This window comes from Saimiri boliviensis, chromosome 1 (genome assembly GCF_048565385.1).
Source record: "Saimiri boliviensis isolate mSaiBol1 chromosome 1, mSaiBol1.pri, whole genome shotgun sequence".
In the NCBI taxonomy this organism is placed as follows: Eukaryota; Metazoa; Chordata; class Mammalia; order Primates; family Cebidae; genus Saimiri; species Saimiri boliviensis.
Window position 1 is genome coordinate 38,993,067 of NC_133449.1, and position 23,614 is coordinate 39,016,680.

At 36.5% G+C, this 23,614-nt stretch overlaps 1 protein-coding gene and 2 pseudogenes across 5 annotated transcripts in view; 1 reads left to right on the forward strand and 2 right to left on the reverse strand.

Moving 5' to 3' along the window:
* MAP4K3 (mitogen-activated protein kinase kinase kinase kinase 3) overlaps positions 1-23,614 on the reverse strand; it is a 192,138-nt gene that overhangs the window by 129,006 nt on the left and 39,518 nt on the right. For 3 of the 5 annotated variants that reach the window (XM_003926787.4, XM_074396227.1, XM_003926788.4), the window contains exon 2: positions 6,219-6,276. The exons of the other annotated variants lie outside the window; for them this stretch is intronic. In XM_003926787.4, coding sequence (XP_003926836.1) covers positions 6,219-6,276 — 58 coding nt within the window. The remainder of the gene's footprint in view (positions 1-6,218; positions 6,277-23,614) is intronic. 5 annotated transcript variants of the gene reach the window in all.
* LOC120361878 (5S ribosomal RNA) lies at positions 17,699-17,817 on the forward strand (annotated as a pseudogene).
* LOC120362086 (U6 spliceosomal RNA) lies at positions 21,893-21,989 on the reverse strand (annotated as a pseudogene).

The window sequence follows — 23,614 nt, forward strand, 5'->3', positions numbered from 1 at the left end:
TAAGAAGAGCTAAGAAGGTCACTATATACCTATATAAATATCCTCTCTCTCCATATATATGTATACTACACACACACACATACACACACACATACACACACACACACACACACACACACAGCCCTGTCTATATATATCTTCTTGCTGAACTGACCCCTTTATACATATAATATATATTACATATATTTATATATTAAATATTTGTAGGGCATTCAGACAAGAAAAAGAAATAAAGAAGCACCTGAATTAGAAAGGAAGCAGTCAAATTATCCTTGTTTGTAGATTATATGTTCTTATATCTGGAAAAATCTAAAGACTTCGCCAAAAAACTATTAAAACTGATAATTTCAGTAAAGCTGCAGGATACAAAATAAATATACAAAAATTAGTAGCATGTTTGTATGCTGAAAGTGAACAATCTGAAAAAGAAATCAAGAAAGACATTCCATTTACAACAGCTACAAATAAAATAAAATACCTAGGAATTAACCAAAGAAATAAAAGATCTCTACAATGAAAACATAAAGCATTAATGTAAGAAATTGAAGAAGTTACACACAAAAATGGAAAGATATTCAATGTTCATGGACTAGGAGAATCAGTATTGTTAAAATGTCCATATTATCCAAAGCAATCTAAAGATTTAATGCAATGCCTATCAAAATACAAATGACATTGTTCATAAACACAGAAAAAAAAACTATCCTAAAGTTTTTATAGAACCATAAAAGACCCAAAATAGCCAAAGGCATCCTAAGGAAAAAAAATGAAACTGTAGGAATCACATTACCTGACTTCAAATTATACTACAGAGCTATAGTAGTCAAAACAGCATGCTACTGGAAAAAATAGACACATAGATCAGTGAATAGAATGGAGAACCCAGAAATAAATCCAAACATGTACAGTGAATGAATTTTCAACAAAGGTACAAGAACATATATTGGGGAAACAACAGTCTCTTCAATAGATGGTGCTGAGAAAAATGGATATCCATATGGAGAAGACTGAAACTAGACCCCCTTACTCTTACCATATACAAACATCAAATTAAAATAAATTAAAGACCTAAATCTAAGACCTGAAACTATGGAACTATTACAAGAAAACATTGGGGAAAATCTCCATGACATTGGTGTAGGCAAAGATTTCCTGAGCAATACCCTACAAGCACTGGCAACCAAGCAAAAATGTACAAATGGGATCACATCAAATTAAAAAGCTTCTGCATAGCAAAACAATCAACAAAGAGAAGAGACAACCTCAACAATGGTAGAAATTATCTACGAGCTACCCATCTGATGAGGGATTAATAACCAAATCATATAAGGAGCTCAAACAACTCTTGGGGAAAAACCCTACAAATCAAAACTATACTATGAGATATTATCTCACCTTATTCAAAATGCCTTTTATCCAAAAGACAGGCAATAAATGCTGGTAAGAATGTGGAGAAAAGGGAACCCTCATACACTTTTAATAGAAATGTAAATTAGTATAACTAATATGGAGAACAGTTTAAACAGTTTAAAAGTTCTTCCAAAAATTAAAAATAGAAGTAACACACAATCCTGTAATTCCACTCATATACTTCAAATGAGTTTACCAGAGAGATATACTCATTTCCTTTCTTTTGGGTATACACATTCCCATGTTTACTGTAGCACTATTCACAATAACCAAGATTTGAAAGCAACCTAAGTGTCCATCAACAGATGAATGAATAAAGAAATGTGGTACATATACACAATGGAGTACTATTCAGCCATAAAAAGGAATGAGATTCTGTCATTTGCAACAACATGGATGGAACTGGAAGTCATTATGTTAAGTGAAATAAGCCAGGCATAGAAAGACAAACATCACATGTTCTCATTTATCTGCAGAAGCTAAAACTCAAAACAATTGAACTTATGGAGATAGAGAGTAGAAGGATGGTTACCATAGGCTGAGAAGCTTACAGGGCTGAGGGGTGGGAGGGATGTGGAGATGGCTAATTGGTACAAAAAATTAGAAAGAATGAATAAGCCCTAGTATTTGCTAGCACAACAGGGTGACTATAATAGAAAAAAAAATCAAATCATATATTTAAAAATAAATAGAAGAGTATAATCAGTCTCTTTGAAACACAAAGGATAAATACTTGAGGTGATGGATATCCCATTGATCCTGATGTGATTATCATGCATTGCATGCCTGCATCAAAATATCTCCTGTAACCCAAAAATATATACACCTACTATGTACCCACCAAATTAAAAAACAGCCAGGCCAGTGGCTCACATCTGTAATCCTGGCACTTCCAGAGGCCCAGGCAGGTGGATCACTTGATGCCAGGAGTTCAAGGCCATCCTGGCCAACATGATGAAACTCTGTCTCTACTAAAACTATAAAAAGTAGCCAGGAGTGGTGGTGCATGCCTGTAGTCCCAGCTATTCATGAAGATCGCCTCAACCTGGGAGGTGGAGATTACAGTGAGCCAAGATCATGCCACTGTATTCCTGCCTGGGTGACAGAGCAAAATTCTGTCTCAAAACAATAAAAATTTTAAAAAATAAAATTAAATTAGGCCAGGTGTGGTGGCTTGTAATTCCAGCACTTTGGGAGGCAGAAGCAGGTGGATCACCTGAGGTCAGGAATTCGAGACCGGCCTGGCCAACATGGAGAAACCCCGTCTCTACTAAAAATACCAAAATTAGCCAGGCATGGTGGCGTGCCCCTGTAATCCCAGCTACTCAAGAGGCTGAGGCAGGAGAATTACTTGAACCAGGAAAGTGGAGGTTGCAGTGAGCTGAGATCATGCCACTGCACTCCAGCCTGGGCAATATCTCAATCAATCAGTCCATCAGTCAATCAATCTACATGAATAAGATAAGAAGCAATGGTCAGACACCTTGGGGTAACTTAACATTTAAACAATTTGGTCAAAATGTCTAAAGATTTTATTTTGCTTCATGTTCAAATTGATTATCAGTTGTTAAAAAAAAAAGGAAAAAGTAACAAACGCAAGACAGAAATTCTTAAAAATCCAACATGTTGTACTAGACAATTTCAGACTTAATTTTTGTTTACAAAAAGTAGAAGACTGGCTATCAAAACTCTAATTTAGGCTAGGCACAGTGGCTCATATTTGTCATCCTAGCAGTTTGGAAGGCTGAGGTGAGAGGTTGCTTGAAACCAGGTATTCAAGAGCAGCCTGGGCAACACAGTGAGACCCCGTCTCTACAAGAAATAAAAGTTGGCTGGGTGTGGTGGCACACACCTGCAGTCCTAGCTACTCAGGAAGCTGAGGTGGAAGGATAGCATGAGCCCAGGAGTTCAAAGCTGCAGTGAGCCATGATTGTACCACTGCACTCCAGCCTGGGCTACAGTGAGACTGTGTCTTTTAGACACACACACACACACACACACACACACACACACACACACACCCTCTAACTTAGAAACATGTGAGCGTAACATCATTCATGACATAGTTCCCTTCTCCATACTCCAAATAAAAACAGTCTCCTCAGTACTCTAGAGCTACCTATCATTTCACCAAAGAATATATAACATGATGCTACAGGAAGGCAATCAGCAAAATCTGGACTGAGAGGAACTTTACAGGATAAATGATCAAGTTACTTCAACAGAAAGTTACAAGGAAAAAAGATAAAAAGAAATTAAGGAGGAATCTATAGCTATAACATAGCAACTATTTGCTAAGTGTAGGTCTTATTAATAAGAAACTGTAATGCTGTTAATGGTTTTAGTTACATATCTTTAATAATTTTATTAAGGCATACTTTAAAATCAGACAGTTCAACAATTTCAAGTGTATGATTCAATGGTGTTTTTAGTAAGTTTACCAAGTTGTAGAACCATCACTAGATTATTCCGATAAGCACCTTCACATCCAATAATTGTTAGTCTACCCCTCTGTCCCCAGCTCACCAGATTAACTTTCTGACACCACAGATTTGCCTTTTCTGAAACTTTCACATAAACAGAATCACGCAGTATTAAGTTTCTTGTGTCTAGCTCCTTTCACTTAGCACGTTTTAGTCACCTACACTATAGCACATATCAGCAACTTGTTTTTATTGTTTAATAGTATTCAATTCTATTGATACAACATATTCATTTACCAGTTGATAGGCAGTTAGGTTGTTTCCAATTTTGAGACATATTTTGAATAATGCTACTATAAACAGTTGTGCATGGAAATCATTGTGTCGGTAGATACACAAGAGTAGAACTGGTGGGTCATTATGGCAAATTTATGTTTCACATTTTAAGGAAGTGAGAAACTGTTTTCCAAAGTGGTTACACCGTTTCACACTTCCACCAGCTGTGCAGGAGGGTTCCTGTTTGTGATTATATTTTGCACACTTATACTTCAGGCATATATACAAAAATATTATGGGCTGAAATTATATGATTGAGGGATTAAAATAACTGGTGGCGGTGCAGGGGAGGAAATGGGTAGCCATAACAGATGAAATATATTTATGGTGATAACCCTTGTTTTCTCTGGGTGGTAGAATACAAATGATTTTTATTTTCTTCCTTTTGTACAGTTGTATATTTTACTTCTAATACATTGATCAATATATTCATGGCAGTGTTCAAGACTAACAGTGCAACAACTTGAACATTTCATGAACAGAAAACAATTGAACAGTAAGCTTTTTCAAGTTTTTCATTTTCTAAGGAAATTTTAAGATGTCCAGAATGAGTTCTATGTGCCAGGCCCTAAGCTCAGTGCTGGGGTCACAAATTTTATTAAAACTTAGAAACAAAGAAAGGCAAGTCTAGAATGACAATATAGCTATGGTCAGTGCTACAGCAGAGCTATTCAGTCAGGAGTCATCTTAATCAGACTCACGGTCAGGGAAGGCTTCCTGAAAGAGAAGGTAATTGGGTGATTTGAGGGAATTATGTATATATACAAAATACTTCTCATTAGAACCATTTCATTAAGTAATACAGTCACTTCTTAAAAATTAAAAATGAAGGCCCTGCTTTAAATGCCAAATCTCTCCTTTTGTAGTTAACATTTCAACAACTTCAAATATCCTTCTTAAATTTCTTATAAATTGAAGAATAGGAGATTCAGAAAAAAGAAAAACATCTTGTCTTGTGATGTTTAGAATATAATGACTGTATAAACTCTGCAAATGTGTACAGCTGGAAAATTTTTAAAAATTCATTGTATTTCTCTGTAGTTGGATCAGTCAGTCAGTACATCCTTAATTTTCATTTTAATAGCACTTCTAAAAAGTTTATTGATGCTCTAAATAAGGAGTCAGCAAACTACAGGGAAATAGGGAGAACTGTATATAGAGACCATACACGGCCTACAAAGACTAAAGTATTGGCTATTTAGCCTTTTCTTTCTTTTTTTTAAACAGAAAAAGTTTTTCCACTCTTGAAAAGTCTCTGAATGGATTTCTGTTCATACTGGAGCTAACACATGTTTTACCAATAAACTCTCACTATCAGCTTGTAAAGTAAGAAGTCATCAGAAAAGCACTAACTGTTATGGAACTCAGTCTACACACTAGCACAATTACAGACTTGCTTATGGTGGGAAGAAGAAAGACTAGGAAGCGGTTTCTAAGAGAGAATAAACAAGAGTGAGTAGTTAGCTTTTTAAAATGTGGGTTTTGAGAGAAACGGGGAATTCAAAGAACATAGTTGAAGCAGACAAAAAATAAGTAGTTTTAAGGGGCTTTATAATAAGCTGCTCCATTTGGTAGGGAACTGTTGAGATATAAATGAAATACAGAATGTGGAAGCTAGATCTACCAAGAAAACTGAGACTCAGAGACATGAAGCTATTTGTCCGAGTTCACAGAGCAAGAGAGTGGGAGACAAACTGAACTACAACTACCCAAATTCAGTTCTGTTTTTTCCACTATATCACAGTGACACCACAAGACGTTAGCCTGGAAATAAACCACTATCAGCTTGTCACAAGTTAGCTCAACTGAGTTCAGAAAGAACAGTCTTTTCAGGAGTTCCCCTTCTCTCTCAGTTATGTTATTTTTCAGGGAAGAACTGAGCAAGGTGTATGCAGAACTCAAAGAAGTGGAGAAAAAGCATACAACCAGTTCTATTTATCCCAGAAGATGTTGAGGAAAACAAGAGAATGTTGACGAAACATTAAAATAAGCCTTAGATTATCCAATGGCATTCTAGCAATAAGAAAATACAAATTTCAAATCATTTACCTGGCTCCAATTTTATTACTTTAATTGCTGCTAATTCACCAGTGTTAACATTCCGTGCCTAAAAGGAAAAAAAAAAAAAAGGAAAAAAAGGATTATTGTGAAGAAAGCTTTCACAAAAAGCAAATAAAACTGCATTTTAGTTTTCAGTTATATAAAAATATTTTTAAAGGAATGCAAATATGATTTATATTTACAAAACAAAGTTTATACTTCACAATAAATTTCAACTTTAATGTATAAATTTAATATTGGCAATAATAATATTAATAGCTAATATACACATAGATCTTAGTATGGATATGCCAGGCACTGTTCTCAATATTTTAATATTAATTCATTTAATCCTCACAACAATCTTATAAAGTAGGTACTGATATTATTCTCATTTTGCAAGTGAGGAAACTAAAGGACACAGAACTTGAAAGAACTTAACAAGGTCACATAGCCAGCAAACTGAAAGTGCTGGGATTCAGTCTAACTCCATAGTCTGAGCCTTCAGCATTACACTGTATTGCTACTCATTCAAAGGCTAGTTGAGCTAATTAGCCTTAAATTTTTCATTTAAAAGCTATAGGATATGAAAGGCTAACACAATTGTGTATATAATTATAAAAACAGGCCCCCTGCATCCTTCTTTAACACACCTGATGATACAGTCAAATACATGTAGTTCAATGCAAAACAAATCTATTTTTGTAAGCCATATATTAAAAATCACTTTAAAAAAATCAAATCATAATATTAGGTTCCTGGCATTTACAACTGTGTAATTATGTATCTAAATAGGCAGAAACTATATTAAAATGGCAGCAATTGTTTGTCAATTCAAAATGCTTTATAATTGGATCAGAACTTTCAACTTGATATTTTAAACTGTTAACTGAAACTTAATAAATTAATTTTTATATGACCAATGAAAAACAATATATACCATTCTCTGATCACAGAAAGATCCATTCATATGACCAGGATTATTCCTAGTTGCAACACTCCCTTATTAATGGACTGATGAAGAAGACCTGGCAAGAGGTGATAACACCATTAATAGTGGAATTCTTCTAAGAATACTAGGGCACTAAAAATGCCAGCTAAGGCTCTGAAGATATGAGACACAGCCACTGCTGAAAACATACACTAAAAATGCCAGCTAAGGCTCTTAAGATATGAGACACAGCCACTGCTGAAAACATAAACTTAACCAGTTAAATCTAACAAAGGTATTAAAAGATCTCATATAAATTAATAAAATAAAATTTGCAGGGAAAATTCATTTAAAAATTGTTCCTTCAAACAAAATCCCCATAACTAATAAACACTCAAGGCAGTACAAAACATCTGAACACTTATTTCAAATTAAACTTAATTTCCATAAAATGGGATAGATGTTTTAAACAGACAGTGCTGGATACTTTTTCCTTTCTCTATCATGAAAAGGTACATAAATGATCAAATAGAAAAAAAACCAGAATATCATTCTGGGTTCATTCTGTAAAAGAGGCAGGGTGTACCTGAACAATATTCAGGTATGATAGCCATAAAGCTTCTCAAGCACTATAACAACTACTTGCCTCTCCTCACACTGATACCTTTTCTCTAGTAGGCTTCTCCTTTACCCACTGTCCTTTTATTTTTTTAGCATCTCCACCAAATAAGACAACTGCCATCATGCTATGGTTTTTTACTTATTGAAAGAAATTCAGAGTATGGGTGATTCTACTATGGAAGAGCAGACAAATGTAAACTCAGAAAGCTAGGGTGATTATAGCTGAGATTTTGTTCCTAATGGCCACAGGAGGGCACACTCTCTATTTACAAGTTACACAGTATCTGTCCAAAATGGTTGCTGTACACAAGGTACTCTTCTAAAAATAAATTTACTAATAGTTAACACCAGTATATATTTAACAGAAAAAATATGACACTAACTACTGTTAAGTGGTTTACCAAAGTCAATATTTACTATAGGGTTGAGTTACGAATACAATTATTTCAAAAGGTAAATCAGTCTACAATTTCCTAAAGGCTAACAGTTTTTAAATTACAGTTCTTTAGGGTTAATTAAACATAGAGCTAAAATGATTACTGTTCTTTGCCTTCTGTGACGTTAGAAATATCTTCAAATATGTAATTTATTTGGCAGTTTTTAGATATTTCACAAAAAGAAGGGGAAATAGATAATTAAAAGCCCTTAAGAAACTTCACTTCTAAGGCTTTCCTTATCAAAATCCATGTTTATTAATAAATGGTCTTTATAGCATTATGATTCACCAAGAATCTTGGTCTTCTGGCTAAAATAAATCATATTTTGCTATCTCTAAATTGACAGGAGTCAAGGTTACACACAAAGATAAATTTAAAAATCAGTATTATCTCTAACATTCTGCAACTGCTATTCTTTTTTCAATCACCTTGAGCAGTTCATTTTTAAAAAATGAGAGCAAGATAGAAATTATAAAATATTAGTATGTGTAAAGTTAAAAATTTTGAATTCAGAATTAGTAACCTAAAATGTTCACACTTGTTAAGGGCAGAAAACAGAATAAAATATTCTAAGCAGCTAGATCTAGTCTGCTGCATCACTGATCTGACCACCATTCTTCAAATGCTCCCACATGTTCTCATCATGCTGTTCTCAACTTACAACTCTCCACAGGAGTACACACCATTGCTTTAAAGACAAAAATCCAAATTCCCTGTCAGAATATTTAAAGTTTTCACTAAACACAGCACTTTTCATAACAGCTTTATTGGAAGGGAATTCACATACCATGAAGTTCACCCTTTCACGGTGTATGATTCAGTGGTGTTTAGTATATTCAGAGTTATGTAACTATACCATCTAATTTTAAAACATTTTCATCACCTCTAAAAGAAACCCCAGACCCATTAGCAGTCACTCCCTATTCCTCTGCTTTTCAATCCCTGGCAACCTACTAATCTACTTTCCATCTCTATGGATTTGACTATTGTAGACATTTCATGTAAATGGGATCAAATAATACATGGTCCTTTGTGACTGGTTTCTTTGACTTGGTGTAATGTTTTCAGATTCATCTATGTCTCAAACTCACTTACGTGTTACTGCCAGATAGAATTCCATTCTATAGAAATACCACATTTGGGTTGTTTCCACTCTATGGCTATTATGAATAATGGTGCTATAAATATCAGTGTACACATTTTTGTGTGGACCTGTTTTCAATTTTCCATTTGAATATCTTCTTTGGAGAATTATCTAATTCTTTGTCCATTTTAAATTGTTTATTTATATATATTTTGGATATAAATCCCTTACCAGTCACATGATTTGCAAATATTTTCTCCCATTTGGCAGGCTGTCTTTTCAATTTCTTATGGGTATCCTTTGAAACACAAAATTTTTTCATTTTGATGATGTCCAACTTAATTAATTTTTGTTTCTTGTATTTCAAGTGTTATACAGCTAAGAAACTATTTGCCTAATCCAAGGTCACAAATATTTTGTTCCTGTGATTTTTTTTTCCTAAGAGTTCTATAGTTTTCTTAAATTTAAGTCTATAATCTACTTTTGAGTGAATTTTATGTGTCGGATAGGGCTTCAGTTTCATTCTTTTGCATGTGGATATGAAATTGTGAAATACTGCATTTTAACCTGGTATATTTCTAGTCACTCCGTAACTTGTAATTTATCCTCTGGCCAAACTAAACAACTTGCCATTCCCCAAAGCTATCCATGCTTTTGTTCCAACTCCCTTCCCTGGCCTACAACATCGTTTGAAGCTCAGCTTAGGCTACCATAACTTCCCATAAGCCTTTTCCTGATCCTGGTCCCACACCTTATTTCGGTATACGCCTCCCCCACCACACAATCTCGTAGATTCTGGGTAACATTTCTCAAATGGAAGTGGACTGGTGAGGAAAACCCTACAGGCCTAAATTGATCTTGGCTTAGAGGGGCTCTTGGAAAGTAACAACTTTCAAAGCCGTACCAGAATTCAGTTTGGTTCAGTAAGCCTTTTAGAGGCCATACAGATTGGAACTAGTTTTGGAAAGAATTTTTCTGAGATGATTTCATGCTGATTGTTGAAGTAATCTCCAACTATCAGAAAGGCATTCCTTGAGTGTGAACTGAGGGTTAACAACATATTCAAGCAGCAATTAAGAGCCAAAAATTGTGCTAGGTACTATGTAAAGTGGGTTAGAAACAGTCATTATCAGTAAAACAGCTGACCATCATCAACTATGTATTAAGCCCCTTGGAGTGTTCAAATCTTTCTATGTAGAAGGGGATGTCCAATGTGAATATGAATAAAAGTTCTGAATGAGAGGAAACAAATGCAACATTTAGTCCTGGCTCTGCCAGTAACCAGCAATAAGATCTGAGCAAGTAATTTCTCGTGTGTCTTCTTCCTGATCCCTCTGCCCATGAATTAAAAATATGAAGGTGAAAATATTCTATTTCTAAGGTTCCTTCTAATTCTAAAAGTCAATGTTTATAACAAATAATTTCAGTCTAAATCAACAGATTCCAAATACTGAATCAGCTGGATGGTTATATAAAAATCACATAAAGAGTTTAAATATTAAACAATAACAAATTATTGCTACAAATTTTAAATTCTACATCAAGCGATTAAGAATGGGACCCAGGAGTCTGTATTTTAAGCTACCGAGGTACTGCTGATACACAGCCAGGTTTGGGGATCCAGTTTAATGCACTGTGTTACTGACTTTTATAAAATTAAACTACCAACTTGTAAGCATGAAAAGGAGTTACAGGAATGATGGCATGCAGGTGATACCATTTGTGCAGAGGTTTGAAAAGATGGCCTGAAATACAAAAAACATAGAAAAGGGATGAGGAAAAGGGCGTAGAAAGAAAAGCATGAGCAAAGGCTTGGGGACAGAAAACACAGACTATTTTGAGTGTACCAGGCCAGCCAAACCTCAGGGTACCTCCCATACAACCACTCCCTTTCAGAAGAAAATGGATAACCCATACTCACTCCTGAAGGGATGGTTTCATGTTTGCTTTTCCATAGTTGATTAGACCAGGTGTATTAGTCAGTTCTCATGTTGCTATAAGGAACTGCCTGAGACTGGGTAGTTTATAAAGGAAAAAGGTTTAATTGACTCACAGTTCCACAGGGTTGGGAGGCCTCAGGAAACTTACAAGCATGGCAAAAGGGGAAGCAAACACATCCTTCTTCACATGACAGTAGGAAGGACAAGTGTTGAGCAAAAGGTGGGGAAGCACCTTATAAAACCATCAGATCTCATGAGAACTCAGTATCCTAAGAATAGCACGAGGGCAATCGCCACCATAATTCAATTACCTTTCACCAGGTCCCTCTCCACAACATGGGGATTATGGGAATTTACAATTCAAGACGAAATTTGGGTGGGTAAACAGCCAAATCATGTTACTAGGTATGTGCCCACTACAAGGGCAACCAATTCATAGGAAAACTGACAGAGTGACATACATCCCTGCTTTGCCCAGGGTACTCCTATGCCTATTGCACCAGCAGAATTACTAATGGTGTCTATGTATAGTCTCAAACAATTAAAAAATTATTAAATTTGGCCAGGCACAGTGGTTCAACCTGTAATCTCAGCACGTGGGAGGATGAGGTGGATGGATCAACTGAGGTCAGGAGTTCGAGATCAGCCTGACCAACATGGAGAAACCCTGTCTCTATTTTTAAAATTACAAAATTTGCCGGGTATGGTGGCGTGTGCCTATAATCCCAGCTACTCAGCAGGCTGAGGTAGGAGAATTGCTTGAACCTGGGAGGCGGAGGTTGCAGTGAGCTGAGATTGTGCCATTGGACTCCAGCCTGGGCAACAAAAGCAAAACTCCATCTCAAAAAAAAAAAAAAAAAAAAAGCATTATTAAATTTGGATGGTAAACTGTAAGATTATTCTACCAATAAACTCTGAGCTAACACGAAAAAGAAAACAGGGCAAATTCTCTAAAATAAGGGTCAGCAAACATGTCTATTTTTGTAAATAAAGTTTTACTGGTACACAGCCAGCCAGCACTTTGGAAGGCCAAAGTGGGCAGATTGCTTGAGCCCAGAAGTTCGAGCCCAGCTTGGGCAACATGGCGAAACCCTGTCTCTACAAAAAAATACAAAAATTAGCTGGGCTTGGTCTTGGTGGCATGTGCCTGTAGTCCCAGCTACCTTGGAGGCTGAGATGGAAGGAGGATCAATTGAGCTCAGGAGATCAAGGTTGCAGTGAGCTATGATCATACCATTGTACTCAAGCCTGGGCAACAGAGTGAGATCAGTCTCAAAAAAAAAGAAAGAGCCGGGCGCAGTGGCTCAAGCCTGTAATCCCAGCACTTTGGGAGGCTGAGGCGGGTGGATCACGAGGTCAAGAGATCGAGACCATACTGGTCAACATGGTGAAACCCCGTCTACTAAAGGTGCAAAAAATTAGCTGGGCATGGTGGCGCGTGCCTGTAATCCCAGCTACTCCGGAGGCTGAGGCAGGAGAATTTCCTGAACCCAGGAGGCAGAGGTTGCGGTAAGCCGAGATCGCGCCATTGCACTCCAGCCTGGGTAACAAGAGCGAAACTCCGTCTCAAAAAAAAAAAAAAAAAAAAAAGAAAGAAAAAGAAAAAAACATTCAGTGGCGGCTGAGTAGCTGAAACAGAGGCCATATGGCTCACAAAGCCTGAGGTATTACTATCTGACCCTTTACTGACAAAGTTTGCTGATTCTTGCTTTAAAACAGCAATGTCCAGTAGAACTTTCGGCATTGATGAAAATGCTCTATATCTGTGCTATCCAATACATTAACCCCATACCACATATACCCACTGATCACTTAAAATGTGGCCAGTTTAAGTGAAAAACCAAATTTTGTTTAATTATACATGTGTACGCAATCAAATATTTAAAATTTGGAGTTTTTAATGTTTTTAACTACCAGACAATAAAATGGATTTTTAAAGATATGGTTCTAGTAATTGTAACACATATATTAGATTGTGTAACCACCACCACCACCACCACCACCAGGAAATAGAAAAGTTTCATCACTGCAAAAACTGGAAGTCATAATCCTCCCTAAGTCCTGGAAATACTACCATGCTCTCTATGACTACAGTTTTTCTTTCTTAGAATGCCATATAAATTCATTCATTATATAACATCTTGAGATTCTTCTTTCACCAAGATGCTGCAAGTATCATTAGTTTATTCCTTTTTATTGCTGAGTAGTGTTCCACTGTATGGATTTACCACAGTTCATCCATATACAAGTTGAAGGATATCTGGGTTGTTTTCAGTTTTTGGCAAATATGGAAAGAGCTTCTATAAACATTTGTATACAGGTTACATAAATACCCAGGAGTGGGACTAGGTCATATCATATTGTAGGTATATATTCAATTTTATAAGAAACTGTCCAACTTTCTAGAGTGACTCTACCATTTTTCATTCTGAGAAGCAATGCATGATGAAGTTCCAGTTGCTTCACATCCTTGCCAAGAGTTGGCACTGTATTTTTTATTTCTGCCATCCTAATGGGTGTGTAAATGCTATTTCATGATGGTTTTAGTTTGCATTTCCCTGATGACCAATGATGTTTAGTCTATTCATGTGATTACCTGCCATTCTTTAACAAAGTGCTTTCCTGTCTTTTGTCCATGTTTTAATTGGGATATTTATTTTCTTACTGATGAATTATGAGAGTTCTACACATACACACACATACACACTCTCTCTCTCTCTCTCTCCACACACACACATATGTAAATACACAACGTCCCTTGTCAGATATATGCTTTGCAAATATTGCAATGGCATGATATCTGCTTACTGAAATCTCTGTCTCCTGGGTTCAAGTGATTCTCTGGCCTCAGCCTCCCAAGTTGCTAGGATTACAGGCACCTGCCACCACATCCGGCTAATTTTTTTGTATTTCTAGTAGAGACAGGGTTTTACCACGTTGGTCTGGCTGGTCTCAAACTCCCAACCTCAGGTGATCCACCTGCCTCAGCCTCCCAAAGTGCTGAGATTACAGGTGTGAGCCACCGCACCCAGCTAAATATTTTCTTCCAGTCTGTAACTTATTCTTTGTTTTTGTTAACAGTGTCTTTTGTTGCAGAATTTATGGATTGATTTGTGCTCCCTACCAAATTCATACATTGAAGTCCTTACCTCCAGTACCTTAGAATGTGACTGTATTAAAAGGAAAGGCATTTGAAGAGGTAATTAAGGTTAAATAAGTTATATGGGTGGGTCCTAATCCAATAAGACTGATATACCTTAAGAAAACGAAGAGATACCAGAGATATACACACACATACAGTGAAAAGGCCATGTGAATACACAGTAAGAAGGGAGCCATCTGCAATCCAAGGAGAGAAGCTTCAGGAGAAACCAACCCTGCTGGCACCTTAACCTTGGACTTCCAGCCTCCAGAACTATGAGAAAATATATTTCTACTGCTGAAGCCACCCAAGTTCTTTTCACTTAACTTCAGGTCACAAATATTTTCTCCTAAAAGTTATACGGTTTTACATTTAGTTTTAGGATACATTTTGAGACAATTTTTGTGTAAGGTGTAGCGTTTAGGTTGAGGTACATTTTTTTTTTTGCATGTATATGTCCAAGTCTTTCTTATCATTTGTTGAAAAGTCAATCTTCCTTCTACTGAATTGATTTTCACTTTTGTCAAAAATCAATTGGCTGTATTTGTGTGGATCTATTTCTGGACCCCATGTTGACCTATACTGACTTGTGTTTTTCTCTTACCTATATTACACAGTCTTGATTAGTGTAATTTTGTTGTTGTTGTTGTTGTTATTTTTGAGACAGTCTCATTCTATCGCCCAGGCTGGAGTGCAGTGGTGTGATCTTGGCTCACTGCAACCTGTGTCTTCCGGGTTCAAGTGATTCTCCTGCCTCAGCCTCTTGAGTGGCTGGGACTACAGGCATGCACCACCATGCCTAGCTAACTTTTTTATTTTTAGTAGAGACAGGGTTTCTCCATGTTGGCCAGGTTGGCCTCCAACTCCTGACCTCAGGTGATCCACCCACCTTGGCCTCCCAAAGTGCTGGGATTACAAGTGTGAGCCACAACATCCAGCTGATTACTATGGTTTTCTAGTAAATTTTAAATTTATAATCACAATAATTTTGTGATTCCTCTAACTTTTTCTTCTTCAAAGTTGCTTTGGCAACAAGGTCCTTTGCCTTTCCATATGAGTCAACTTGTCTAAAAAAAAAAAAAATGCTGTTGGGGCTTTTATTTGGAAGTACATTAAATCTATAGATCAATTTCGAGAGAACTGATATATTTACTATATGGAGTCTTCCAATCCATGAATGCTACTGGCAAGTGTCTCTGTTTATTTAGATTTTGATATCTTTCATCAATGCTTTGTAGTTATGAGCATACAAAGCCTATACATAATTTTAATTTTGATTTTAAAAGCCACATGTGGCTAGTGATAACTGTATTAGACAGCACAACTGTAAAATATTTGAAACTGGAAATACTGAGAAATAGCACCACCATACAATGTAACTCACTGTGAAATCATGCTATATGCCAGTGTCATAGCATGCAGGACTTTGGGCATGAAGTGAAGTTTTGAAGAAAGAGAAAAGATGCAATGAAGAGAAAATGAATAAAGAGCAAAGAACCCAACAGATGGACAGAGAAAAGTAAGAAACCTTGAGAAAAGAACAGGTCTCCAAGCTGCCTTGAGTTCCTGACAACTTTCCAGTTCCATATATCACGTATCTTTACAATAGCCTCTCTTTTCTTAACCTGAATGGCTCTTTGTTTCTTACAACCAGATAATTAAAGATCTACATTTCTAGGACTACAGAGTCCTAATTTCAAAAAAGAAAAAAAAAAAGGATTGAGGCTATCATTAACTTTTAAAAAATGCACTTAGCAGGTAATAATTTGATACAGACATGGAAAATCATTTGTGAATGATAAAAGAGTACAGACAGTTCCAACATACCAGTAATTTGTATTTCAAAGTTTAATTCTGAATTTTAGAATTCAAAAATGGACTTGATCCACATCAATAACACTTTTAAATGGTGTAACTGGCAGACCACACTAATAATATGGATAAAACTTAACGTTAGCACTGAGTTTAGGAAAGGATAAGAAATCAGGTAACGAAATTCCAACTTTGCACTATAGAAGCAATAGCAGCAGCATCTCTAGCCCAGTGGTGCTCAGACCCCAATGTGCATAAATATCTTCCAAGATTTCACTTTTGGAAATATGTTAGATTCGATATAAAATACCCTTCCATTACAGATACCTAGAAATAGTAGACAAGATACAACAAACACTCTTTTACATGCACTGCTGAACTCACAAGCAAAGAAATTCACAGGTGGCACAAAGAGATATAGTATAAATAGCTTTAAAACAATCTGTTTTACTGAATAAAATCAGAGCTGTAAACAAAAGTTCACATGACCTTAGCTTAAACTTGGAATCAAGGGACTTCAGTTTTAATTTTTATTATACGTGGTAAAAGTTGAAATTGGAACCACTGCATAAAACCAGCAATGCCCTTTAAGAGTCACACTTCCATAGGTAGGTCGGGGAAAAGGGCTCTGTCCACAAAACGCAACTTGTTCAAATCAGGCCTTCACTAGAATGGGAGAAGTATCTTCCCTGGAAATCCAGAATCATAAGCCTGTCCCCAGTTGGGTACAGGGTTAAAATTTACACTAATTTTGAGGGCCAGGAGGCTCAAGTCAAGAAATGAATTTGTTTCTGGATTGGTGGTTAACACAAGGCACCTGGCAGAAGGAGAAGCAGCAAATTCTCTGTAGATAAACGCATCTTCAACCCATAATCCAGGAAATTACTACATAATATTATTAGGCAGATATGAGCCTAGAACAAAATTATCAGGCACAAAAGGAAACAAACCCCCAGAGCAGTAAAAACTATGAAAAACTAAATTAAATGCACAGAAGTTAAATTTTAGGAATTAACAGATATGTAACATTACAATCAAGTATGCTCTAAAAGTTTACAGAAATAAAAGAAAGTATTAAATATATAGGTCAGATTCTTTTTAAAAGTTAACCCTAGAAATAAATAAACACATGGGTCAGAAACAAGAGGCTAACAGAAACGACTTGGCAGATAAGATAAAAAGAACAAAATAGAATTTCTGGAAATAAAAAATGAAATTAAAAACCGAACTGTTGTACACAGACATAAAATCAGTAAACTGGCAGTTCTGAAGCAGCAAAGAGAGCAAAGAGATAGAAAATGAGAGAGACATGAGGAATAGAAGAAGATATATATCTAATTAAACAAGGAAGGAAGAGAGATGAAGAATAGAATAAGATGATATGTATCTAATTAAACGAGGAAGGAAGAGAGAACCAGTATTTCAACAGATAGTGGCTGAAATTTTTCCAGAATGGGTAGAAGACATAAAACCTCAGATTCAGGAGACACAGTCACAAGGAGAGTAAATAACCCAGAAATCCATCTACAGCCATACCACCCTGAACACACCCAATCTCATCAGATCTCGGAAGCAAAGCAGGGTCAGGCCTGGTTAGTACTTGGATGGGAGACCGCCTGGGAATATTGGGTGCCATAGGCAAAAAAAAAAAAACAAAAAAAAACACCACCAAGAAATCCACATCTAGACACATTACATGAAACTGCAAAACACTAAAGACAAAAAAATGATCTTTAAAAGCACTCACAGAAAAGGAATTAGACTATTTATCTACAAAGGAACAATCAGACTTTCAAAGAAAAAAAAAAGCCAGGAAGACTGCAGAATAATATTGTGCTAAAAAAATCTAGAATTCAATCTAAAAGTCAATCTAGAATTATATTCTCAGGTAAAACATCATTCAATAAATAGGGCAAAATAAAGACATTTTCTAACAAACACCTAGGATTCACTGCCAAAAGATGTGCGATAACACATTCTTCTAAAGTATATATTTCAGGATCAAGAGACTCAGATGGAAAGTTTAAAATGCAAGGAGTATCAAATAAACTAGCAATCCTGGGTAGAGATAAAATTTGAGGACTGTAAAAACAACAATAATAATGTCTATGCAATTTTTTAAAAGCTAGAACTCAAATATGGAGCAAAATATCATGGAAATGGGAAGGTGGAAGTACAATTAAATTGCTCTAAAGACTTTAAACCGTTTGGGAAGTGGACAGAGTTAATAATCTGGGGTCTTAGGTTCGCTATGTTTATTAAATTATTAAGAGCAACAACTAGAATAATGAAAGTAGTATATAAAAGCGATTCCTTTTTTTTTTTTTTTTTTTTTTTTTTTGAGACAGAGTTTCGCTCTTGTTACCCAGGCTGGAGTGCAATGGCGCGATCTCGGCTCACCGCAACCTCCGCCTCCTGGGCTCAGGCAATTCTCCTGCCTCAGCCTCCTGAGTAGCTGGGATTACAGGCACGTGTCACCATGCCCAGCTAATATTTTTGTATTTTTAGTAGAGACGGGGTTTCACCATGTTGACCAGGATGGTCTCGATCTTTCAACCTTGTGATCCACCCGCCTCGGCCTCCCAAAGTGCTGGGATTACAGGCTTGAGCCACAGCGCCCGGCCCTAAAAGCGATTCTTAATTCAGGATACTACCCACATAAAAATGGAAAGGAAGTGTTTGGAAATGTGGAGGGGCATTTGGGGTTGTCCCAATAACTGCGGGTAATAATAGTATTTGGCAGGTAGGAGCCAATGATTTGAAAAGTCCTGTTGTGTCTTCAGAGTGCCACATGACAATCCTGGCAAAGATACCAATAGCACCTATACTGAGAAATACTGTATACACCTACCGAAAAATGAAATTTAAACAACTCAGTGTGGAAATTAAACAACTCAATAAAAATCACTTGTAGATCTGCTTTAAATCACAAGAGTCTTGGCTTCCACACCATACAGATTCTGAATCAGCAGATCTGAGGTGAGCCCCAGGAACCTATGGTTTTAATACCACTCCAGTGACTCTGATTCAATTAATAATAGCCTATCAATCACCCTTTGAGAAACACTGTAGTCTAATAAGGATGAAATGTTAGATGAATGGGGTTTAAGAGACTCCCATTTCAGCGAGAGGCACTGGAGGAAAGGTATGCCCAGAGTTGAGAAGAAATCTAGCAACAGGGAGTAGGTGGTGGCAGAAATTCACGTGCATTTATCATTAAGTGTCCCCAAAGCAGAAATAGGAGATCAGAAGAAAAGGCACTTTTTTTTTTTTTTTGAGGCGGAGTTTCGCTCGTTACCCAGGCTGGAGTGCAATGGCGCGATCTCGGCTCACCGCAACCTCTGCCTCCTGGGTTCAGGCAATTCTCCTGCCTCAGCCTCCTGAGTAGCTAGGATCACAGGCACGCGCCACCATGCCCAGCTAATTTTTTGTATTTTTAGTAGAGATGGGGTTTCACCTCGTTGACCAGGATGGTCTCGATCTCTTGACCTCGTGATCCATCCGCCTCGGCCTCCCAAAGTGCTGGGATTACAGGCTTGAGCCACTGCACCCGGCCGAAAAAGCACTTTTTAAAGATTAATAATAATATAGTAGAGCAGTGCTTTACACAAAAAGCCTTTAAAAAAATACTGGAAATAAAAATACAACATAATAGTTTAGAAAAACATGAATGAAATAATTCAATACACAACCTAAAAATGAGTCACCCTATAAACACGATGGGAAAGTCTGTCTTCAGAAATCCTACCCATACTCTGACCTACATCCATCTCTTGAGTAATGACCTTATTCACCAATTTCTAATATCTAGGATATGTCTGCCCTGGAGTAGCAGAATAGTATTTCTGAAATGTGTTAAATATATTCCGGTTTAAAAAAAAAAAAAAAAAGAGTCCTTGGTTAAGTATTAGAAATAATACATGCTATATTCTCCTAGAGATCAACTGTGCACACCAACACATGAAAAGATTCTGAAAGTTCTGCGGTAAAGAAAATCATTTACTTTTTGTTTGACTCTTCATCTCCCACCATTATTTGACTAAAGACACCCAAAAGTCCTCCAACTTGCTAGAAAATTTAGAATTTAGAAAAATACATTCACTTAAGTAAACACTGTCTATTCACTGCTATATCCTTGGCACCTTGAACAGTGCCTGGAAGACAACCGATGCTCAAAATATGTTGCTGAATGAGTAATTAAAATCAGTTGTGTGCTGGTAAATGTTTTAAAAAAAACAGCTTAGGGAAATGAAGACAGAATCAGCATTGATTTGTAGCGTTTTAGTGGTGTAAACACTCCCACCAAGGCAGATCACAACCTACCAACCTGGCATTTCTGCACATGGAGTTGGGAAGAGATACTTATAATCTCATTAATAAAAAGGCTCCTGGACATCACCGATTAAAATATTAAAATGAAGCTTATTTAATGCAAATGCAGAATTATTATTTCCCTAACCAGTATCCCTGGGGAATGAAGACCAAGTTTTCCAGATAATGGGATAAACGTTAAGTGAAAAAATGCGTATTTTTTAATTCAAAAAAGAAACACTGTATGCTTATTGAGTGTGTAGTACAAAATTTAACATTTTCTGTTAACTCAATATTGCCTATCATATCAATTATCTATAAAGCATCCCAAAGTGACAGTCTTAAATAAGATACATAAAAGCTATTTGCCCCTATACTAAATCACATTTCTAGCTGGGGCCCAAGGCTGGGCTTCACTGAGCCCAAGAATCACTGACACTGAACACAGACTGATAAATGTTTACACTTCTTTCTGAGAAAAATGTCTACAGACTCCATCAGATGTCACTACGGTCTGAATGAGTCCCTCAAAGCTCATGTGTTGGAAACTTAATCCCCAATGCAATAGCATTGGCAGGTGGGGTGATTAGGTCATTAAGCCAGAGAATGAATTGATGTCATTATTGAGGAAGCAGTTCGTTTATCTTCAGACTGAGTTGGTTGTAAAAGTGAGTTTGGGTCCCTCCTGCTCTCTCGATCTTTTGCTCTTTCTTACCCTTCCACCTCCTGCCATTGGATGACACAGTACAAAGGCTCTAACTAGATGCCACTGCCATGTTCTTGGACTTTCCAGCCTCCAAAACTGTGAGCCAAATAAATCTTTGTTCTTGTAAATTGCTCAGTCTCAGGTATTACATTATAACAGCATAAAATGAACTAAGACAGGTATCCATAAGGTTAAGAATCACTTCTCTAAGTAAATCTGGACTGTTCTGCTTAATTTGAGGCTTTGGTTTTCTCCCTCTCTCTCATCAGGCTGTCAGTGGTTACTTTTGACAGTGTGATGCTTACAGCATCCTCACCTCCAATTTGTTTTGGGTTGGAGAAACTGATAGGTGAGCTTGTTAGAAAATGTTTTCATTAAATCACTGAGGGCTTCACCTATGAACATAGTGAATAACAACGAAAAATGTACAAACTGGTGGCAAATGTATAAAATAAATGAAATGTTTACACAGCTGATGGTAGTCCAGATTAAGTATATTATAGAAACATGACATATTCTACCCAATAAAATCTGTCTACTTACAGGCCTTTTAAGATCATTTCCATCTTACAAGAGAATATACTTTTCAAATGTGTCATAAAACTTGGAACCTATTCATTTCAGAATCTCATTTTTACCTGCAGTCATTAGAATCTATCCATTTTTTTAAAAAAGCTATGTATAGCAAGCTTGACTTTTTAAAATTTTAAATTTTTAAAATAATTTTTGTGCAGGGGTCATGCTAATCTTCTCTGTATCATTCCAATTTTAGTATATGTGCTGCCAAAGTGAGCATCAAACTTCATTTTTTAATTTAAGATCACTTATGTTTAAATCTGGGGTGGGTGAACCAATTTCTAGAATTTATGCCTATTATTTGAGGGTTGGATATGCACGTTTCCTTTGGTATATGCAGAAGACTGGTTCCAGGACCCTTGAGCATACTAAAATCCACACCTGCTCAAATCCCACAGCCAACCCTGCAGAACCTGTGTATACGAAAAGTCAGTCATATTTATGTGGGTTTCACATTACACAAATACTGAGTTTGGTTGAAAAAAAATCCGCATATGCAGACACATGTAGTTCAAGCTCAAGCATATGCTGTTGAAGGGTCAACTGTGTATCTTTCACTAAAATCAATGAAATGAGAAAGACATACACATGCTTTTTCATGACACAAAATTCAAAGTAAATTAAATATATTTATAACTAAACTTCATCAAGGCTTTGAACATGACTCTTACAAAGCACTCCTAGCAATATTAGAAACTTTTTTTTGTTACGCTTTATAAAAATTTTTCTACCATTACTCCATTCACTAAAAATTTGCCTACAAGAGAATGACCCATATGAATACCACTATTTTCACATTTCTCCTGCTCCCAACACCCTTCAACGACATCTCATTTGCTTCTGTTACTGCTGGACTTTTACTTCAGTAACATTATAATAACCTTGGGAGAAAAACGGAGGAGCCAGGGAAAGGCAGAATAAGGATACACTGCACAAAGGTAAGCCTGAAATGAAGATATCTTGAACTAAGGTCATTTAATGGGAATGGAGAGAAATGGTTAAAAATTCTACTTTATCCCAGGTTTTCCAGATTGTGGTTCTCCAGAACAAAAATTAACAAGAACCACATTATTTTTGCCTAAGTAATTATTTCCAAGAATAAATAGCTATCTTTTCTATTGTGCTTTTGATCCAGAGGTATCTAGAACAGTCCTCAAATGAAGAGGTGATAGTGGAGGAGGTCCATTCCTCTCCACAGAGCCAGACCTGAGCTTACTCAGCCAGCCACATATCAAAACAGCATATCCACAAATAAGTTATAAAACCGCTTGGCCAGATGGACAGGAAAAAAATGTAAGACCAGATCATGAAAAAAAGAAGAGGCCCACTTCAGGGAATAAGATAGGCAGAATGTGGTCATGATGCCAAGGATAAGGATAAACAGAAAAAGGCCTGGCAGCAACTGGCTTTGACAATAACTTGAATTAATCTCATTGGTGCTGACAAATACTATTTTCAGGCCCACATACCGGTGCAATAGCTTGTCTTTTCCATGCTAATCCCACACAGATCTTTGAGGGCTGAAGTAAGGAAGTTGGACAAAGTTTCTATCACCCTTTGTCAGTGCTATATCCTCCTCTCAAAGTTTCTTGAGACTGGCCTGGAAAGGGGCTTTCCTGTGCGTCAGAAGGATTTTGAATCTATCAAACTCTCTAATTGTTCTTCCAGATATAGGAAACTCACAATGTAACTCTTAACAACTGAAACAGAAATGGAATAAAAGACTGATTCCACTATGATATCAATTATTGTTAGGACCAGATAAAATACTAGTTCAGATATACACTTCTAGCATTCTAATATTCAGTTTAATAAAAAAGAGAGAGATGGATGTCATTGTTTCCA